The sequence below is a fragment of the Megascapheus bottae genome, chromosome 10 (genome assembly GCF_031878675.1).
Source record: "Megascapheus bottae isolate mThoBot1 chromosome 10, mThoBot2.hap1, whole genome shotgun sequence".
NCBI lineage: Eukaryota > Metazoa > Chordata > Mammalia > Rodentia > Geomyidae > Megascapheus > Megascapheus bottae.
Genome location: NC_143518.1, coordinates 17,858,546 through 17,879,418, shown reverse-complemented (window position 1 = coordinate 17,879,418; position 20,873 = coordinate 17,858,546). Strand labels below are relative to the sequence as shown.

At 39.0% G+C, this 20,873-nt stretch overlaps 1 protein-coding gene across 1 annotated transcript in view; it reads right to left on the bottom strand.

Annotated features, from left to right (window-relative positions):
- Positions 1-20,873, bottom strand: part of Niban1 (niban apoptosis regulator 1) — a 135,744-nt gene that overhangs the window by 76,061 nt on the left and 38,810 nt on the right. Inside the window, exon 2 of the mRNA XM_090340245.1 lies at positions 869-999. Coding sequence (XP_090196371.1) covers positions 869-999 — 131 coding nt within the window. The remainder of the gene's footprint in view (positions 1-868; positions 1,000-20,873) is intronic.

The following is a 20,873-nucleotide window of genomic DNA, read 5'->3' as shown; positions in this document are numbered from 1 at the left end:
CTGGACTCCTTAATCAAAATATGAACTCATCCTAGACTTACTGCAAGTGTAGGTCATAAGTTACTTTGTTTTGCAGGTTTGAGACAGGATCTCTCTTGCCCAGACTGGCCTTAGGTTCTCAGGCTCAAATAATTCTTTTGTCTCAGTCTCCATAATGCTGGGAAAATTCATATACTACCACCTCTGATCAGAATTTGCATTTTTAAACAAGTACTCTAAAGCTTGAGAATCACTGTTTTATGGTACATAATCACGCTGTACGCTCTTGGTTAATCAACTTCTGGATTTAAATATGGATTACATCATCATGTATCTTCTAATTTTCAGCCAGATAGTGGTGGGGAAGGTGTGGGGGGGGGAGGGTGAGTGTGAAGTCATGACACAGTAGCATTTTTGATAACCATTTTTTTTAGTCAGTCATGGGGCTTGAACTCTGGGCCTGGGTATTATCCCTGAGCTCTTCAGCTCAAGGCTACCTCCCTACCCCTTGAACCACAGCCCTATGTCCTTAAGTTTGTTTTTGTTTTTGGTTTGGGTTTTGGGTTTTTTCTTTTTTTTTTTTTTTTTTTGGCCAGTCCTGGGCCTTGAACTCAGGGGCTGGGCACTGTTCGTGGGCTTTCTCAAGTCTAGAGCTTTACCACTTAAGCCACAGCACCATTTCTGGCTTTTTTCTAGGTATGTGGTACCAAGGAATCAAACCCAGGTCTTCGTACATGCTAGGCAAGCACTCTACCACTAGGCTAAACTCCCGGCCCCACAGTAGAGTGTTTAAAGCTGCCATTCAAATCATTTTTATGATTCGAAGTACTCAGAGCTCCAAAGCTTTCTTCAATGAAGGCAATATGGAAGCCAAAGGTGCTTGGCTTACCTTGGTCTTCAACAATTGTGATGTGAAATCTCTGTGCTGTTCTACCTCACTGCGCACATGATTACAGAATGCCACTGAATACTGGCGGTTGTAGTAGGGACTGAAGTTCTTGATGGCAGCCTCAGTTTTTCCTGGAAAAGAAAAAAAAAGTGAACATTATAATTTTGAAACATAGTGTATCTCTCAGGACGGACATTTCATTTATTGGCATTAACTATAATAAAGGATTTATTCCTAACATTTCCATGTATGCATAAATACATACACATATGTGTGTGTGAATACTTTGATCACATTTAACCCCTCTATGACATACTTTCTTATCCTTTTCTACCTCATTTTCTCTTCCTTTTCCACCTCCCTAATAGTCCTCATTTACTTTCTGTGTCATTCTTTCAAATCCCCTCCCACCCCACCTCTCTACCACCATTGTTTAGCAGGGTGTTCTCTGTGTTCTCTGAGCATTTGGCCAGCTGCTGCAGGTGCCTTGATCTCTTCCTCTCCTTCTGGCATCACGCTCAAATACTTCAGGGACCCTGCTCACCAACCAGCCAGTAACCACACAGGTTTTCTTCAGTGTACCATATAATATTGCCACAATCAGAAACGGCCATCCTTCAGTTCTTTGAAGACTATTTCATCCTCTCACTACTTCTGTTCTTTACTCCCCTCCTCACAGCCAAACTTTCATGCAAAAATCCTAGGTCTACCTTTTAACCCTGTAGACATACCCTTCGGTTTTGTTTTTGTTTTTTTCAGACCCCTGAACTTTATCTGTAGTCTTGCAATCTCTTGGTCCTGGATAAAACCATCAACTTTTTTCTCCAGTTGTGTTCTTGTGCTTTTGGTTTAACAGAGTTTTGTGATTTGAAGTATTATATAATCACTGCCAGATTATGCCACTACCTTGGTTAAAAACTCCGAAACATGGGCCAGGAGTTTGGCCTAGTGGTAGAGTGCTTGCCTAGCATGCACAAAGACCCGGATCCTCAGTACCACATACATAGAAAAAAGCTGGAAGTGGTGCTGAGGCTCAAGTGATAGAGCTCGAGCCTTGAAAAAAGTCCAAGGACAGTGCTCACATCCTGAATTTAAGCACCATGACTGGCAAAAATAAAAATAAAAAACAAAAAACAAAAAAACCTCAGATGCATTCCTGTTCCCGTTCCCTGAGCCTTGTACTAAAGTGATCTGGCCCCATACAAACTGAAAATGTCTTGCCATTTGTTTCCATGTTTCCTCTCTCTTCCTTTTCCCCCCAGAGTGTCTTGGCAGCCACTTTCAGACACTTTAAGCCCAAATGACAGTCTCAACCCCAAAAAGAACCTTTCCAGAGCTCCTCAATTGGAAATAATCTCATTTTCTTTTACTTTCTCCCAAATTATGAACTGCTTCTTCTACAGCTGTTTAAATACAGCCTCTCAGTTCTCCGGGGGTATAGTGTGTTCATGTACTCTGCAAATATTTGTTGAATGAATGCAAGCATGGCCGAGTAAATATTCAATTCAAAATAATGATGGAATCCATGCCAAAATCCCAGCAAAGAAGAAAAGTATAGTTTTCAGCTTGACTCCTTACTACTAAAAAGATACACTTGTGAAGCTCAGTTCTATTTGTTTGTGAAACTCAGACTCTTACAGGTTAGCTCTTTTGAATTTTTTAAATGAGTGTTATCCATGAGAACATTTATGAGAAATTACTCAAAAACAAAAAATCTTCTTGATTTGCTTGTTTTCTTTTCTTGTCCAGTCAACAAATATGAAAGATACATAAGGATCTGGAAAAACAAAAATAAAAACAAAACAAAACAAAAACTTCTAAAAGGCGCATGGTATCCTTCTATGTGGCTATTAGACCCAAACAGTACAAGAGCGAAGACTCAATATTTGCATACCCAATACTATGGACATGATACTGGAAATATAAACACAACTACATAGACATAAAAATCTATGACTCTATAGACATGTTTTATTACATAGATTAGTATGTATCTATGACATACAAACCCTCAGCCTAATTTTAATTATGTTCTAAAATCTAAGTGCCAGTGATTGTATATAGAGAGTCCCTTCTTGAATACTTGTTTGTTAAATACATCATTTGAAATATGATGTAAAAATCAATGTTAATAAATTCTTTAATTAAAAAAAACTTCTATGAAGTCTCATTTTAGAAGGAACTAGTTCTTTCTGATTCTCCATCAATGCTTTAGTCTTCCCTGAAAGATATTATCGATAGTAGATTATTTATAGTTCCCCATTGTCCCAAGTATAATAATTATGTACTCTAAAAGCTCTAACAAATATAGATCCTTTCCTATTTCAATTGCTTTAGAAAAATAACTTACCTGAGCCAAGCACCAGTGGCTCATACATGTAATCCCAGCCACTCGGGAGGCTGCAATCTAAAGATCGTGGCATGAAGCCAGCCAGGGAAGAAAGTCCATGAGATTCTTAGCTCCAATAAACTACTCAGAAAAAGTTGGAAGTGGCCTTTTGGGTCAAGTAGTAGAGTACTAGTCTTGAGCCAAAGAAGCTCAGGAACAGTTCCTAGACCCAGAGTTCAAGCCTCAGGACCAGCAGGGGAAAAAAAAGCTTATAGGCACAAAAAGATGCAAAAGTGTCTGACAACTTTTCCTGATAATCTTTGTGACTTTTAAATGTTTTCTTGTATTTGAGATTATAATACATGATTATGTCATACATCTCATCTTTAGCTATGATATTACAACAAGAATTATTTATTTATTTATTTACTTTTGCCAGTCCTGGTCTTGGGCTCAGGGTATGAGCACTGTCCTTGGGTTTTCTCAAGGCTGGAGCTCTACCACTTTGAGCCACAGCACTACTTCTGGCTTTTTTCTATGTATGTGGTACCAAGGAATTGAACCAGGATCTTCCTGCATGCTAGGCAAGCACTCTACCACTAGGCCAAACTCCCAGCCCCAAAATTTTTTTTTTCAGTTATTTTCAGGTGCTAATTCCACTATTATTATGGAGGAAAATACAAAAAATAATTTTGTTTTGATTTTAACAAGGTAGGAATTGAGGCCAATCTAAGGAAGGAAAAGATTAACCAGGTTTTTGGTATGATTTCTCAAGAACTGTTGAGGTTTTGAGTGAAGATTAATCAGGAAATGAGACAAAGGCCTCTAAAATAAACTTTTTAATTATTTAAAAATAGAGTACAATACCCACCACTGCTTATTTTCTCCAGTTTCTCAGACTATAGAAGTTTAAAAGGTGGGATGAATTATTGCATCCTCTATGATCTCAGGTTGCTAAGCAGTATTGCTTAAAAGTTTGGGGTAGAAAATTTGGAAATCCTAATTCACAATACAGAGATACAAAAATCTAATTACATACAATGATGCCCAAGGACTCTCTTATTCTTCTTGCAAATGCCTTAGAGAATGAAGATAAATTGAGCTCTCCATAATTGGACTAAAAAGTACATGTGCACATACACATGGGTGTACATACATCTATGTGTATTTAAGGCACATTTATTATTGGTATTCAAGTGACAAGTTTTGAGCAAGACTACCCTAAAAGAGGGTGAAATGATTTGTGGAAGTCCTTGGTTGCCCTCTCCTACAGAAACTCCACTCTGAGTTAAAACTAAGAGACACAAGCCAATTTAAATTCTTGATGATTTACTTCAGGTATTAGTCCATGGACAGAAATATTCAATACTTATGCCCATAAGAACTTATATTAAATATATTCTTAGCGAGAATCTAGGCAAAAAGTAGGCTTGCTAAGGAACAAACAATAGAATATGGTTTTCTGGGTTTCCAGCCGCATTCATAGTAATCCAGACTTTTGTGAGTTGGGCTTTCAGTGACCTTGCCTTCAGACTATTAAGGTTCTAAGTTTTTCCCAAGCCTGTGCTAAAAGGCAGTCCCAATGTCTATAATATAACCACAAAGCTTCATCCTTTAAGGGTGCTTCGATGCTACATATGGGAGTTAGCTCTAGCTCCAGGGGAGAAGTAAAACCCAAAACAAAATTTTCTACAAGTGACCACCATCACTCAAGTGAATCAAAAGTACATCTGCATGGCATCTTAACAGAACATGTCTTTGCAAGTTAATATAAGAGAAATGAGAAAAGACATTAATGAGGAAATACACACTACTGTCTTATGAGTTTCAATTTCTACTACCTTGTGCTATTAAAAAAAAATGAAGCTGGGAATGGTGGCCCACGCCTGTAATCCTAGCTATTCAGGAGGCTGAGATCTGAGGATCAAGGTTCAAAGCCAGCCCAGCACTAAAGTCCCTGACACTCTTATCTCCAAATAACCACCAGAAAACCAGGAGTGGCACTGTGGCTCCAAGGGCAGGGAAGTAGCCTTGAGTTGAAGAGCTCAGGGGTATAGCTCAGGTCCAGAGTTCATGCCCCACTACCAAAGTGGGGGGAGAGGGGGAAAGAAAGCCTCACTGTGGCCAGCTTCTCCAGACTTAGAAAAATCAGTAACAGTTTTCTAAAACTATAAGGCCTTAAGTTTGTTCTCTTTTGCTTGTATTATTGGAAAAATGCATGTGCCTGTACACTTACATATTATTTTTTTAGCCACAATTAGACAGAAATAACTTTAATTTTTCTTGCATTTCATTTGGAAAAAAAGCGCTCATAAATTTTTAAGATCATTTTGTTATTACCTCACAGCATGCCTCCAATTTCTTTCTGACACATCTGTTGAGAAGAAATCTTGTTTATTTTGCTACTTTTCTAAGCTGTCTAATGTCCTCCAAGGAATTTCAGATTGCTTGCCCTTTTCTTTCCAAAATGTGAGAGGGAAGAACATGCAAAACAAAATTAGTCTGGTAACTTTTTACTTGTTTGCTTGTTTCACAAAGAATTATAAGAACTGTGGAAGTGCAGGCCTATAATCCCAGTATACTCAGGAGTCTGAGATGGAAGAGGATCAGAAGTTTGAAGTCAGTGTGGACTACAGGCCAAGTTCAACACCACCCTGAGCTGGAATCCTTGTCTTAAGAAGCCAAGAGTTGGGGATATAGGTCATGGTAAAGTTCAAAGCCCTAGAATTGATACAGAGAAAAGAGAGAGCAAAAGCAAGTGAGAGAGAGTAAGAAACAGCAAGAGAGAGCGAGAGAGACAGCAAGAGAGAGAGAGAGAATAGGGATTTGAGAGTAATATAATATTAAGATTCAAAAACCAAAATAATGAGACAATTGTTCTTTTTCAGTTATTAAAACATCTGTGCATATTTTGTCATAGGCTTTCATATTATTCTAAAATCCTGAAAATATTTCTTGCATAATAATTGAAATCATATAAATGAATATAAAATACACATTTTTTTAAATGTCAGGGGAAGCTGGGCATGGTGGCTCACACCTGTAATCCTAGCTACTCAGGAGGCTGAGATATGAGGATGCAGGTTCAAAGACAGCCTGGGCACAAAAGGGCCTGAGACTCCATTTAACCTCTAGAAAACAGAAAGTAGGGTTTGGTCCAAGGGTAGGGTGGTAGCCTTTAGCTGAAGAGCACAGGGACACTGCTCAGGCCAAGTTCAAGCTCCATGAACCACAAAAAAAAAAAAAAAAAAAAGAATGCCAGCTTTTTAATAGTTTTCCTTCTTACTTAATATTGTATTGATTTTCTGTTGGACTTCAAGTACTTTCTTTTATTAATGAATAAATAGAAGTAATCTTGGATAGTAAAAATTCATGTTATCACAAAGTTCTGTGAAACAACTTTAAATGTGAATAAAAAAATGGGATAGTTCATTTTCTGTGTTAACGTAACTGGACTACAAGGTACCCAGATATTTTGGTCAAACAGTATTCTGAATGTGTCTGTGGGGTGTTTCCAAATGACACCAACAACTGACTATATGAGGAAGTGGATAGTCCTACCTAATGCAGGAGGATCTTAAGGAATCAGCTACAGGTCTATAAAAAAATTCATAAATCTGAATGCCTTGAACTTGGACATTGGTCTTTTCCATTCTGAACCTGGTCTGGAATAACAGCATTTCCTAGACCTCCAGACTCTCCATTTCTGGACTAGAGCTTTACTCTTAGTTCTTCTGGCTCTTTCAGCATACTCACTGTAGATATTGGCAGCTACTATAATTTCATGAGTCATTTAATCGTAATTATTATACATATATGCATATATAGCCTATTGGTTCTGTTTCTCTGGAGAACCATTAGTATTTAATGGATTGAAATACATTACTGAGTCCCAACACAACTGTTAATTTATTTCATTTAACAGATATTAAAATGTTAGATTAATAACAACTTTAAAGCAAAGCAAATGGCTAGTATTTCTACAAAACAAGTTCTAAAATGGTCAATAGAATCATCATGCTAGTGTTACACTATATATTATGAAATACCTGGAATTTGAACTTAAAACATTCTGTCCACTGATGTATGAAATGTATGAAAACATTTGTCTCAGCTTTATCCCAGCAAGAAGGCAGAAAGGCAGCAAAGCTCTGAGCACCAGGGAAACCAGCTGAGCTTATCAGAGTGCCCCATAATCCTATTCAGGTGTTCCAATTAAGTAGCATCACCATCTCAATTAAAGCCGCAGTCTTCACTGGCTAATACCATAAAGCTCCCTGGGAGATGCTCTAATTAAGTAGATTTTCTTAGTTACTTATTAAGAATTTGTTATGCACAAAATAGAAGTTAAGAGGAGCTAGTGGGGACCAGCGATGTCATCTGAACACTTGAAATGCTTTTCTCCTAGTTTCTCTCATCTCTGTGCTGTGTCCAACTCTGCATGACCCAAAAGATGTTAAGCAACAGACCACCAGAAGCAATAGTTTTATGTATCTATGTTTTTCTCTCATTATGGAAAATGCTATGCAACACATAAAGTTGTATCATGAATTATAATATATAACTAGTTCCCATGCCCATACACACACAAGATACACATATGGTATTGTTTCTTCTGCTTTATTCATTTTAACTTCTATCTGTAATTCTAACAATACTACTGGTTTCCTTGTTTATGAAGCTCCCACACTATTCCCCCTTTTATATTTTTACAAATCCGTGATGATATGAACATTAGTGCATATATCCCCCAGTGTATAAATGAATGAACAGCTAACATTGTGCTATATTTGTTCTAAGAACTTTTTGAACAAACCAGTACAGCTACATTTGTAGTTCCTTTTATTCTGCCCCATAGTACCAGGCACCATTATGTGAAAATTGTTTATTCTTGTAAAGCATTTGACACTCATTCAATACATGTATGTGTCTACATATAATTAATAACACTGCTAGGCATATTTTGAAAAATTGACTCCACCTGTCATTCTGCAGCTTGGTTTGCCCAGGATACTTTAAAATATGAATAATCCATGAAACTGGATAGTACATTTATGGTACCCCCACATATCATAAATTATTCTTTTTTTTTTTTTTTTTTTTTTTTTTTTGCCAGTCCTGGGCTTGAGCTCAGGGCCTGAGCACTGTCCTTGGACTTTCTCAAGGCTAGAGCTCTACCACTTGAGCCTCAGCACCACTTCCGGCTTTTTTCTATGTATATGGTGCCGAGGAATCGAACCCGGGTCTTCATGCATGCTAGGCAAGCACTTCAACCACTAGGCCAAACTCTCGGCCCAATTATTCTTATACTATAAAAATTGAGACAGTATGGTACGAATAGCACTGAAATTGACAATACTGACTTTCATGCATTATATGTTTGTATGTATAAATATATGTTTATATATTTATGCATGTATATTATGCACATTTCCATATCTGAATGTGTTACTTTGAGCCCTCTGTTCTATTCCAGCAGTCCACTGACAATCTTGGCACTAGTAAAAATCATACCGCTATTACAATGTTAGAATAACTTCTGATATCCCGAGAGTGAAGTCTTCCTATTTGGAGCTTAGCTCCTTCCCTCATGTTCTTCCATGTGAGTTTAGGGTAGGTTCTATCAAATCTCATGGAACCATGGTGAGAGCCTGACGCTGGTGCCTCACATCTGCAATCCCAGGAGACCGGGATTTGAGGATCTCAGTTCAAAGCCAGCCCAGACAGAAAAGGCTATAAGATTATCTCCAATGATCACCAAAAAGCTGAAAGTAGAGCTGTGGCTCCAGTGATTGTGAGCCAGCATTGACAGGAAAAGCTAAGGGAAGTGCCCAGCCCCTGAATTCAAGTCCCAATACTGGCACACACACACACACACACACACACACACACACACACACACACACACACACAATCGTCACTGGCATTTTCATCAGAACCACAGTGAGCTTTCAGTTATTATGTAGCTAACAAGACCACAGTATTTCCATTCTCTCTGTATGAGTGTCAGCTCATACAGAACTTTGTGAGAACTAGCACGGGGCACTCGACGAGGAGGCAGATGCAGCCAGATCCATAGGCAGAGTATGTAGCATTATGGGGATTTTAGTTCTGCTTGTCCACAAGTCCCTGACCTACTGATCAGAAATTCTACAGGTGTGACACAGTCATATGTTTTTCTAAGTTCTCCATGTGTTCTCCCAAGTTCTCATGATGCTCACAGGAAGTGTGGAAACACTGGCTCTGACAGTTCCCTGTTGCCACCTGGGCAGCTGCTTTAGTCCATAAAAAAGCAATGCTGGACTATACCGAGTACAATATATGCCTTTTGTACCCATGTACATGAATATTACAAATACATACATATAGAGCACAATTTGTAGAAATGGAAATATGAAGACAAAGAATAAATGTGTCGGGTGCCAATGGCTCATGCCCTTAATCCTCAGAAGGATGAGATATGCGGATCATGGTTCAAAGCAAGCCTGGGAAGACAAATCTGCGATTCCTACTTCCTGTTTACCAGTTAAGAGCCAGAAGTGGAGATATAGTAGAGCACCAGCCTTGATCTAAAGCAGAGTGAGGGTACAAGCCTCACTCTGTTGGCAAAAGTGAGAGGGGGAGGGAGAGGGAAAGGGAAAGAGAGAAAGAGAGAGGGAGAGGAAGGGAGGGAAGGAAAAAGGGAAAGAGGGCTGGGAGTTTGGCCTAGTGGTTAAAGTGCTTGCCTAGCATGCACGAAGACCCGGGTTCGATTCCTCGGTACCACATACATAGAAAAAAGCTGGAAGTGGTGCTGAGGCTCAAGTGGTAGAGCTCTAGCCTTGAGAAAGTCCAAGGACAGTGCTCAGGCCCTGAGCTCAAGCCCAGGACTGGCAAAAAAAAAAAAAGAAAAAGGGAAAGAGAAAGAGGGAGTGAGGGAGGAAAGAAAACAGATTAAATACATTTGTAGTTTTAATTAAAATGAGCAAATTACCCTGTTTAAGAATGAAGTCATTTTGTAGTGTCACATGCATGGTATTAGACAGTCATGTATCCTCAGCAACAGTGCATTATATTTATCTTTGCCAGTAAAAGATGTCTCTTTTACATAGATCTAGAGAACTAATAAAGAACCCAGAAATATCACCCTGCATTAAAACTGGAGTTAACAGAAGTATTTGAAACAGAGCATTAGAATGTTTATAGTACAGTTTCATCAAAGAAAAGTTGTAAATGACAGTTATATGTAACTCATATTGTCCTGGTGACTCTGTAATTATGATTCAAGCTCACACTTTCTTCTATGCACAGTGCAGATTTTTGTCAGATATCCTGGAAACCAAACCAACATTTTATAATATTGTTTCTACTACAGAAAGCATTCCAAACTCACAAGCTACTGACTTAAATTTGAAATCTTTGGAGTGTATAACTGCCTGCCTGCATATGAAAAAGCAATCTGTTATTTCATTTTTGCAAAAGGACACATTTTAAAGTAGATTCTTTCTTAGACTTAGTGAACTTTTCTGTGGTTGACTGGATGTAAGCAAGAGGTGAGTTGCTCTTCCTGACTGCAAAGTTGGCTTGCTGTGTAATTAAATTAGTTTCAGTCAGACATATTCCCCTTCTGCAAGAATTTGAGGCTGGTGGCCAGGAGTTTAGCCTAGTGGTAGAGTGCTTGCCTAGCATGCACAAAGCTATGGGTTCAATTCCTCAGTACCATATACATAGAAAAAGCTGAAAGTGGTGTTGCGGCTCAACTGGTAGAGCTCTAGCCTTGAGAAAGCCCAAGGACAGTGCCCAGGCCCTGAGTCCAAGCCCCAGAACTGGCAAAAAGAAAGGAAAAAAAAAAGAATTTGAGGCTTACATCAAATTACTCTCAAAGGAACTAACAACCCAAATGGGAAGCTTCTGGGATTTCAAATGCATCACAAGAAGGCTGGCTCAGTCTCAGCACCAAACAGACCCTCAGTCTTCCCTGTTAAGGGGTTTGTTGCACTAAATAAATACAGACTTCTAGTGGCATGCAATTGCTTCAAAAAAAAAAAAGTGGCTCAAGGCTATGTGCTGGTAATCCTACCTACTCTGGAGACTGAGATATGAAGCTAACAGGGGCAGGGACGTCCCTTCCAATTAACTACCCAGAATATAAGACTAGAAGTGACGCTCTGGCTCAAGTGGTAGAGCACTAGCTTTGAGCAAAAAGAAAAATAAATAAGTAAGTAAGTAAGTTCAGTGACAGTGGGTAGGACCTGAGTTCAAGCTCCAGAACAACACAGAAAAAAAGGGTGGAGGAGAGGAAGGAGGAAAAGAAGGAAGGAAGGAAGGAAAGAAGGAAGGGAGGGAGGGAGAGAGGAAGAATGGGAGGAAGGGAGGGAGGGAGAGAGAGAGAGGAGCCATTCATATTGTGTTGGTTCTACTCCTCACTAAACATAAACCCTTGGGTTGCTTTTTCTCTAGAATTGAGGCTTTGCAGATGCAGGGCGTCTGCTCATCTACTTTCCTTCAGGGAATATAATGAAATTCTTTGAGTACATGAAGCACTCCAAATTAAAAAGCCCAAACATTACAAGTAGGATAATCACTTGCAGAAGCAGAAAATTCCTATGCCAATAAATGTGTTGTCCAATAGCCATGATGGCTGTGAAGCAGGTTAACACGCCTGTCATCTCCCATAGTTACTCTTTTGAATCCACAGCATCATTCGTTTTTGTTGACTATGATTTAAATAACCACACATGCCACCACATTAAGCAGTGAAGCTGTATAAAATCTTACCTCTTCTTTATAAAAGGAGGGTAATCATTTGCTTCTGTGTTTATCTTCTGGGTCCTAAGAGTCTCTGCAACAACCTAAGAAACTGTAGAAAATTCTGACCCCAACCTCACAACTAATGAATCAGAATCCACCTAAGAGAGGCCATTACAGGCCTTCAGTAGCTTCTCGGGATCAAGGCACTTCAATGTATTCAAATAGCATGGGAAATGCCACCTGCTCATTAGTGGCAATATGTCCACTTTAAGGCTCTCTGCAGTATAGTCAGGCAGTCTTAGGGCTAGGAGATGGCTCAAGAGGCATCAGGCCTTGAGCACAAACACCAGTATTACAAGAAAAATTGAGATGTCAAATATTTCTAAGCTAATCTATGTATCAAATCCACTTTGAATACTAAACAGTTGAGTACTTTGTGTGAAGGTTATGAGAAGTCTTATCTTACTCCAGAGTGCTCTGTTTGTTGTGATGGCTACCCTAAAGGGAGAATGGTCAGGACTTTATTTTTTAACTGGTTCAGTGAATTATTTATGGTATCTAATTAAATAACTTAGAAAGGCAAAATAAAATGATTACTATATAACTATATCATTAAAGTGATTTTTAAATGGTTAAAAAAATAAAATGCAAGCACTAGTATCTCTCACTGGTAATCCTCATGATTCTGGAGGAAGAGATTAGAAGGATAATAGAGTAAGGCTAGACCAGACCAGACATTTAAGAAATCCAGTCTCACACTGAAAACTTCACAAGAAGGAATAGGAGATACACTAGGTCTCCTTGGCACAGGTCGAAACTTTCTTAATAAGGACCAAGAATCACAACAAATCAGAGAAAGGCTGGATAAGTGGGACTGCATTGAACTGCAGAGCTTTTGTATGGCAAAGGACATAGCTAGTAAATTAATTAGGAAGCCTACAGAATGGGAGAAGATCTTCACTAACCATACAATGGACAAAGGCCTCATATCTAAAATATATCAACAGCTCCAAAAATTGAATCACTCCAAAACTAATCTCCAAAGTAACAACCATCCCATTAAAAGATGGGCCAAAGACTTAGAGAGTCTTCTCTGAAGAAGAAACAAAAATGGCCTATAGACATATGAAGAAATGCTCAACATCTCTGGTCATAAAAGAAATGCAAATCAAAACAACTCTAAGATTCCACCTCACTCCAGTTAGAATGGCCAGGATCAAGAAAACTAATAACAACAGATGCTAGAGGGGATGTGGCCAGGAGGAATCACTACTACACTGTTGGTGGGAGTGCAAACTTGTTCAACCACTATGGAAAGCAGTATGGCAGTTCCTCAAAAGACTTAATATAGAGCTCCCCTATGACCCAGCAATTCCACTACTTGGCATTGACCCAATCATCCAGAAACAAGGACATACTAAATCCACTAGCACAATGTTCATTGCAGCACTATTTACCATAGCAAAGATATGGAACCAACCTAGATGTCCCTCAGTTGATGAGTGGATCAACAAGGTGTGGTATTTGTACACAATGGAATTGTATGCTGCTGTCAGAAAGAATGACATCGCCCCATTTGTTAGGAAAAGGAAAGACTTAGAAAAAATCATATTAAGTGAAGTAAGCCAGACTCAAAGGAGCATAGGCTCAATGGTTTCCCTCATTTGTCATAATCAGTAGAAACCTTGGGCTCTCCCAGCAGAGATTTGCAATAGAGCAAAACCTTGATACAGAAGGCCATATACTATGATGCTAAATGAAAGGACCTCTAGGATATAGAAACATAAGCCCTATAATGAGTGATTGTTGTCCTTAGTGTACTATGTTATCTCTCATCTCTTTGGCTGTCCCTTGGTTATTTCATATTGTTACAGTATCTCACTTTGTTACCTGATAAATCGGATATGTTTGTATTTGGTTATTTGAAATTGGTTAGGGAAGGGGGAAAAACAACGTGAGGGGTGAGGGTGGGGGGAGGGAAATGGGGACCAAGACATGTGAAAGGGTATCAATGTATGTGAATTAATGTACCTTCTATCTGGCAAATATCATGTAACCCTTCTATTAATTACAATAAAAAATATATAAAAAAAGGAAAAAAAAGAAATCCAGTCTCAACTAACAACTAACAGTTCATGTGATGATGAATAGATGTCATTCCAGTTATTCCAGAGATGAGAGTAACAGTACTTCAGGTTCAGGGCAACCTGGGCAAAAAAAAACAGGTCATGAAACCAATCCTATCTCAACAGACAAAAAATTAGGCTTAATGGTACTTTCCTGTCTTCACAGCTACAGTAGAAAGAATGAATAGGAGGACTGTGGGCAAAAGAGAGATGGGAGAGAATGGAGAAAGAGAGAGAGAAAGAGAGAGTGACCGAGACAGAAACAAAGACTATCTCAAAAATAACCAGGGCAAAAGGGCTGGAAGCACGTCAAGTGGCAGAGCACTTGAGTAGAGCACGCACATATGTTCTGAGTTCAAATTCTAGTTCTTTTTCACCACCTATAGTAAGAAGAGACACAGAAACAGCAGCTGAAAGAAAAACTTCACATACCCAGTCTTCCTTCATGTCAGGTTATTAGCTTTATAAAATGGAGGGGGGAAATGAACGCAATAGGATCAAAGGGTGGCTTTCTGGCAAGTGGCCTGCATTCTAGTCCATTGCTGAGTGTGCTGCTGTTTCCAGCAGCACATTATGTAACTTCCAAAGAGGATTCCGAAGCTGCAGGGTAGTCTCAGAAAGCCATGCACATTCCTTCCTCCTCCACAGATGTAAAAGCCATCTGCTTGCCTAGTCTCCTGAGGGAATATGGTGGGATTTTCTCACTGTGCACAAAGCTCTCCAAGAGCAAGCTACACAATTATAGGCAAGGTGATTCCTTGCACAAGCAAAAATGTCCTGTGCTAATGAGTTTCTGTGCGCTCTTATTCAGGAAGCTGATGTGGATAATGTAAATAGATAACACAGGGTTGCTTGATAACAGACTAGAACTGGAAAATACAAAAATGATCATGAAAGGGGGAAAGACAGCTATAAGAACTAAGTAAATTATTCATATGCAAAGCCAGAGAAGCTTAGGGTAGGAACTTCACTTGAGTGTGCATTGAAAACTTTATTAGTTGTTTATTAGCACTTTATTTAGCTGTTACATGTACATAATATTAGCCTAACTATAAATGCATGGTTTTATTTTTTGTGTGTGCTACAGCAAGTAGAAGAGAAACCAATCATAAGCTAAATAAATAAATAAATAATTGATTAATTTCTCTTTATTTTCACATATATATATTTCCATTTATTGCCAAATGTATTTCCATATATCTTATATCTGAATATGCTATAGATGTAAGCTGCAAATACATATACTATAGTTAGAAGGGTAGATAGATGATAGATAGATGATTGATACATAGATAGATACTATTGAGCTGGGTGTGATGACCTGTAATCTCAGCATTCTGGAGGAGGAAGCAGAAGAATAGCAAGTTTGACCCCGCTTTTGGTACCTGTCTCTAAAGTGGAGGGAGAGGGAAGGTGAGAGTCAAGAAGGGAGGGAGAGAGGGAGAGAGAAGAAGGGCAGAAGGAAGGTTTAGACACCTGCTTCAGACTGGATGCCCTGACCTGTGGGTGAGTCGAGGACCATCCTGAAGCAGCCTGGGGCTTGAGCGGGAAATCCAGAGGCCGAGAGGGAAACATCTCATTCTTTGTGCTAAGTCTCGGCAGAAGCCAAGTTCCACAAGAAGCAAAGCATCAAAAGTACACATTTAAAGTTTTGAGATGAAAATTTAGATAGGATCATGCTGTGTAACGCAAAACTACTAGGTTGATTTAATTCAACCCAGTGTGAGGGAGAAACAAATCAAATTCCAACAGACTGAGCATCCGAAATGATTGACTTATTAGGAAAAAAGACAAGACTGGAGTTTACTCAGGAAATAATTTATCAAGAGAGATGATCAGGAAGGAAAGAAATGAGCTGCTGCCTTCCAGTCTGTCTCACTACTTTTCACCAACATTCCTAGAGTGTCTCTATTTGGGAAATGGTAACAGGGAAGGAATTAAAACGCAGCTGCCCCAGGGGGAGGGGGATTCTGTACACCTCCCTAGTAATGGATGTAAAGTATATGTGAGGAACACTGACTTCTCTGAGTCACAGCACTATGACAATCTCCAAATAAGCTAACAATAGCCATTTTTTAAAATCACACATTCAAAACAATCTCCAGGTTGAAGAAAATTTCCTTACAAGGGAAAAAGATGACAAGTCTTGTTTTGTTCATTTACCCAGAATAGGAAGACTCTATCTCTATCTTGGTTATTAATTTTTTTTTTTTTTTTTTTTAGAAAAAGGCTTGCCAACCAAAGTCAGGAATGCATGATAGGAAATGAGGCAAACCTGAAAGAAGAAGTGGTCTGGGGCTCTCTACTAGAGGGCACTGAGGAGTCAGAAACCCACAAAATATATAAAGATGGAAAATCAAGGCCTCCTCCTTAGAAGGACACTCAGAGCCTGTGGCTGGCATGGTTGCAAAGATATGAAATACATCCAATTAGTCTTTTTGCATGAGAGGAGTATGAGAAGATAATCAAGAGATCAAGAAAAGAGAATGTGTATGTTACGTAAAACTTTGTAAGTTGACCACCAAGTGTTTGTTCATTAAATGATAATCTAAGAGAAACATCTAGTTAAGATGGAATAGCAACATCTCTTTTTGTTTGTATAATCATCTAGAAGTATCCAAATGAGTATCATCCTATTGAGTAGATGGACCTTAGCCAGCTTACTCATAAAGTTGAATAGTTTATCTGTTGCTTTAAAGTTAAAATGTAAAAGTTGAAGCAAACAAAAATATCCTACAAACAAAGTGTGTTTCCTGATTTAATAAAACATAAGAAAGATTGAGGAAGTAAAGTATAATAGACGCGTGTGTGTGTGTGTGTGTGTGTGTGTGTGTGTGTGTGTGTGCGTGTGTGTGCACAAAGCTTGAATTCAGGGCATAGACACTTTATCCCTTACCCTTTTTTTTTGCTTAAAATTGGCACTCTACCACTTGAGCCAAGTGATGCTTCTACTTTTTGCTGGTTAACAAGAGATAAGACTTTCTGCCCAGGCTGGCTTCAAACTGTAATCCTCAGATCTCAGACTCCTGAGTAGCTAAAATTACAACTGTGTATCACTGGAACCCAGATAATATAGCAGATTTTAAACTACATACACCTATCAAACATACAAATCCAAGAACCAAACATGCAAGAAATGCATCATAAAAGTAACCAGAAACAACAACTCTTTTAGACTTTATACATGGAGAGAAATCACAAAGAAGTTAAACAAGAAAAACCAGATGATCTAAGACTGGAAAAATAATAACAAAATGATGATTATCATTTTAATGGGCCTGTATATGACTTTTTCTTTCTATTGTTATAAAAGGGTATATTTTTATTTGCTTTTTGTGCAAGATCTAGGGCTTGAACTAAGAGCCTGGGCACAGTCCCTGAGCTTCTTTCTGCTTAAGGATAGCAGTTTACCATTTGAGTTAAAACCCTGTTTCTGGCTTTTGGGTGGTAATAAGAGTCAAACAACGGCTGGCTTCAAACTGTGATCCTAACCACCAAAATGCCAGAAGTGGAGCTCAGGCTCAAAGGTAAAGCTCTAGTCTTGAGCACAAATGCTCAGGGACAGCAGCCAGGTCTTGGATTCAAGCCCCAGGCTAGGCAAGGAGGAAGAGGGGGTGAAGGGGAGAAGAGGAAAAGAAAACAAGAAATAATCAGTAATAATGTCCAAAGTATGCCATCATTTTCAGGAAGATACAGATGGGACTGGGCTTAAGTGGTTTAAGACCACTTACTTAGAGGCCCTGAGCTCAATTCCCCAGTAGAAAGAATTTGATAATTTTTTAAACATTCATATTAAAAGAAGTAGTTGTTTTAATTAAACTATTATCACATACTCCGATTATTTTAAGGATATAGTCTCTGATGTAAAGAGCCAGTAATAGGTAATATAATAATGCTAATCTGAACTTTCATTCTTTTCTTTCTTTTTTTAATTTAGATTTTTTATTGTAATTAATAGAAGGGTTACATTATATTCACCAGATAGAAGGTGCATTACTTTACAAACATTGATACCCTTTCTCATAACATGGTCCCCATGTCCCTCTTACCCTCCCCCCGGCTATCTTGATTTCCCCCCTTCCCTATCCAGTTTCAAATAACCAATTAAGCACATATAAAATATATCAGATAACAAGGTGAAATATTGTAACAATATAAGATAACCAAGAGATAGCAAAAGAGATGAGAGATAACAGTACATTAAGGACAACAATCACTCATTATATGGCTTTTGTTTCCTTATCCTAGAGGTCCTTACATTTAGTGTCATACTGTTTGGACTTATGTCTCTAGATTTTGTTCTATTGTAAATCTCTGCTAGGAGAGCCCAAGGTTTCTACTGATTATGAAATATGAGGGAGACTATTGGGCCTATGTTCCTTTGAGTCTGGCTTACTTCACTTAATAGGATTTTTTCTAAGTCTTTCCATTTCCTTACAAATGGGGCGATGTCATTCTTTCTGACAGCAGCATACAATTCCATTGTGTACAAATACCACATCTTGTTGATCCACTCATCAACTGAGGGACATCTAGGTTGGTTCCATATCTTTGCTATGGTAAATAGTGCTGCAATGAACATCGTTGTGCTAGTGGATGTTGTTTCTGGATGATTGGGTAAATGCCAAGTAGTGGAATTGCTGGGTCATAGGAGAACTCTATGTTTAGTCTTTTGAGGGACTGCCATATTGCTTTCCATAGTGGTTGAATGAGTTTGCACTCCCACCAACAGTGTAGTAGTGATCCCTCCTGGCCACATCCCCTCCAGCATCTGCTGTTATTAGATTTCTTGATCCTGGCCATTCTAAGTGGAGTGAGGTGGAGTCTTAGAGTTGTTTTGATTTGCATTTCTTTTATGACCAGAGATGTTGAGCATTTCTTCATGTGTCTATAGGCCATTCTTATTTCTTCTTCAGAGAAGACTCTCTTTAAATCTTTGGCCCATCTTTTGATGGGATGGTTGTTACTTTGGAGATTAGTTTTGGAGTGATTCAATTTTTTGAGCTGTTGATATATTTTAGATATGAGGCCTTTGTCTGTTGTATGGTTAGTGAAGATCTTCTCCTAATTAATTTACTAGCTATGCAAAACCTAGATACATAAGGCCATACAGTATGACGCTAAATGAAAGGACCTCCAGGATATAGAAACAAAAGCCATAGGGCCGGGAGTTTGGCTTAGTGGTTAAAGTGCTTGCCTAGCATGCATGAAGACCCGGGTTCGATTCCTCGGTACCACATACATAGAAAAAAGCTGGAAGTGGTGCTGAGGCTCAAGTGGTAGAGCTCTAGCCTTGAGAAAGTCCAAGGACAGTGCTCAGGCCCTGAGCTCAAGCCCAGGACTGGCCAAAAAAAAAAGAAACAAAAGCCATATAATGAGTGATTGTTGTCCTTAATGTACTATGTTATCTCTCATCTCTTTTGCTTTCCCTTGATTATCTCATATTGTTACAGTATTTCACTATGTTATCTGATATATTGGATATATGCGTATTTGGTTATTTGAAATTGGATAGGAAAGGAGGGAAAACAAGATGAGGGTGGGGGTGAGGGGGAGGGAAATGGGGACCAAGACATGAGAAAGGGTATCAATGTATGTGAAGTAATGCACCTTCCATCTGGCGAATGTAATGTAACCCTTCTATTAATTACAATAAAAAATATATGGAAAAAAATAAATAAAAAAGAAATTATCAAAAAAAAAAACCCAACAAACAAACTCTATCTCAGGGCTGGGAGTTTGGCCTAGTGGTAGAGTGCTTGCCTAGCATGCACGAAGACCCGGGTTCAATTCTTTGGTACCACATACATAGAAAAAAAGCCAGAAGTGGTGTTAAGGCTCAGGTGGTAGAGCTCTAGCCTTGAGAAAGTCCAAGGACTGTGGTCAGGCCCTGAGCTCAAGCCCAGGACTGGCAAAAAAAAAAAAACTCTATCTCAAAAGAAAAAATAATCTCAGCCATGCACCTATGGCCCATACCTGTAATTTTAGTTACTCAAGAGGCTGAGAGCTGAAGATCTCTTTTGAAACCAGCTGCAGAAGGAAAGTCCTTTGAGACTTCTATCTTTGATAAACTACTCAAAAAGAGCTGGAAGTGGCATTGTCATTCAAGTGGTAGAGCTCTAGCCATGAGCAAAATAAAAAGCTCAGAGACAACAACCAGGCTCTGAATTCAAGCCCTAGGACTAGCAAAAAACAAAATAAAACAAAACTCTATGGTGTTGACTCTACTAATAAGCAGTCAACATGATGAAGACTCTATCTGATAAGTTATAGTATATGAAGTGTTAAAAGGAAGATATATCTAATCCTTACTGAATGTCATCATCTAGCCACTCATAAGATTGTACCCAGCAGATTACAGCAGAAGCAACTTCTTGAGATAGTAATAGAGATAAAGCCAAAACTAAGAATGAAAAACTGTCCACCTAAGAGAACTCCCACAGGGGTTTAGTAGCCAATCTCACTCCATGATGAAGTTGTCCTAGCCCTGCTCCAGGGACTTAGCCTCCATGTCTTCTACTGCAGGCTTCTCAAGACTCTGATTTGGTGAGCGTTTTTCCTTCCCTCCCCTCCCTCCCTCCCTCCCTCCCTCCCTCCCTCCCTCCCTCCCTCCCTCCCTTCCTTCCTTCCTTCCTTCCTTCCTTCCTTCCTTCCTTCCTTCCTTCTTTTCTTCTTTTTTTTTGCCAGTCTTAGGGCTTGAGTTCAGGGCCTGAGCACTGTCCTTGGACTTTCTCAAGACTAGCACTCTACCACTTGAGTCACAGCACCACTTCTAGCTTTTTCTGTGTATGTGGTACCAAAGAATTGAACCCAGGACCTC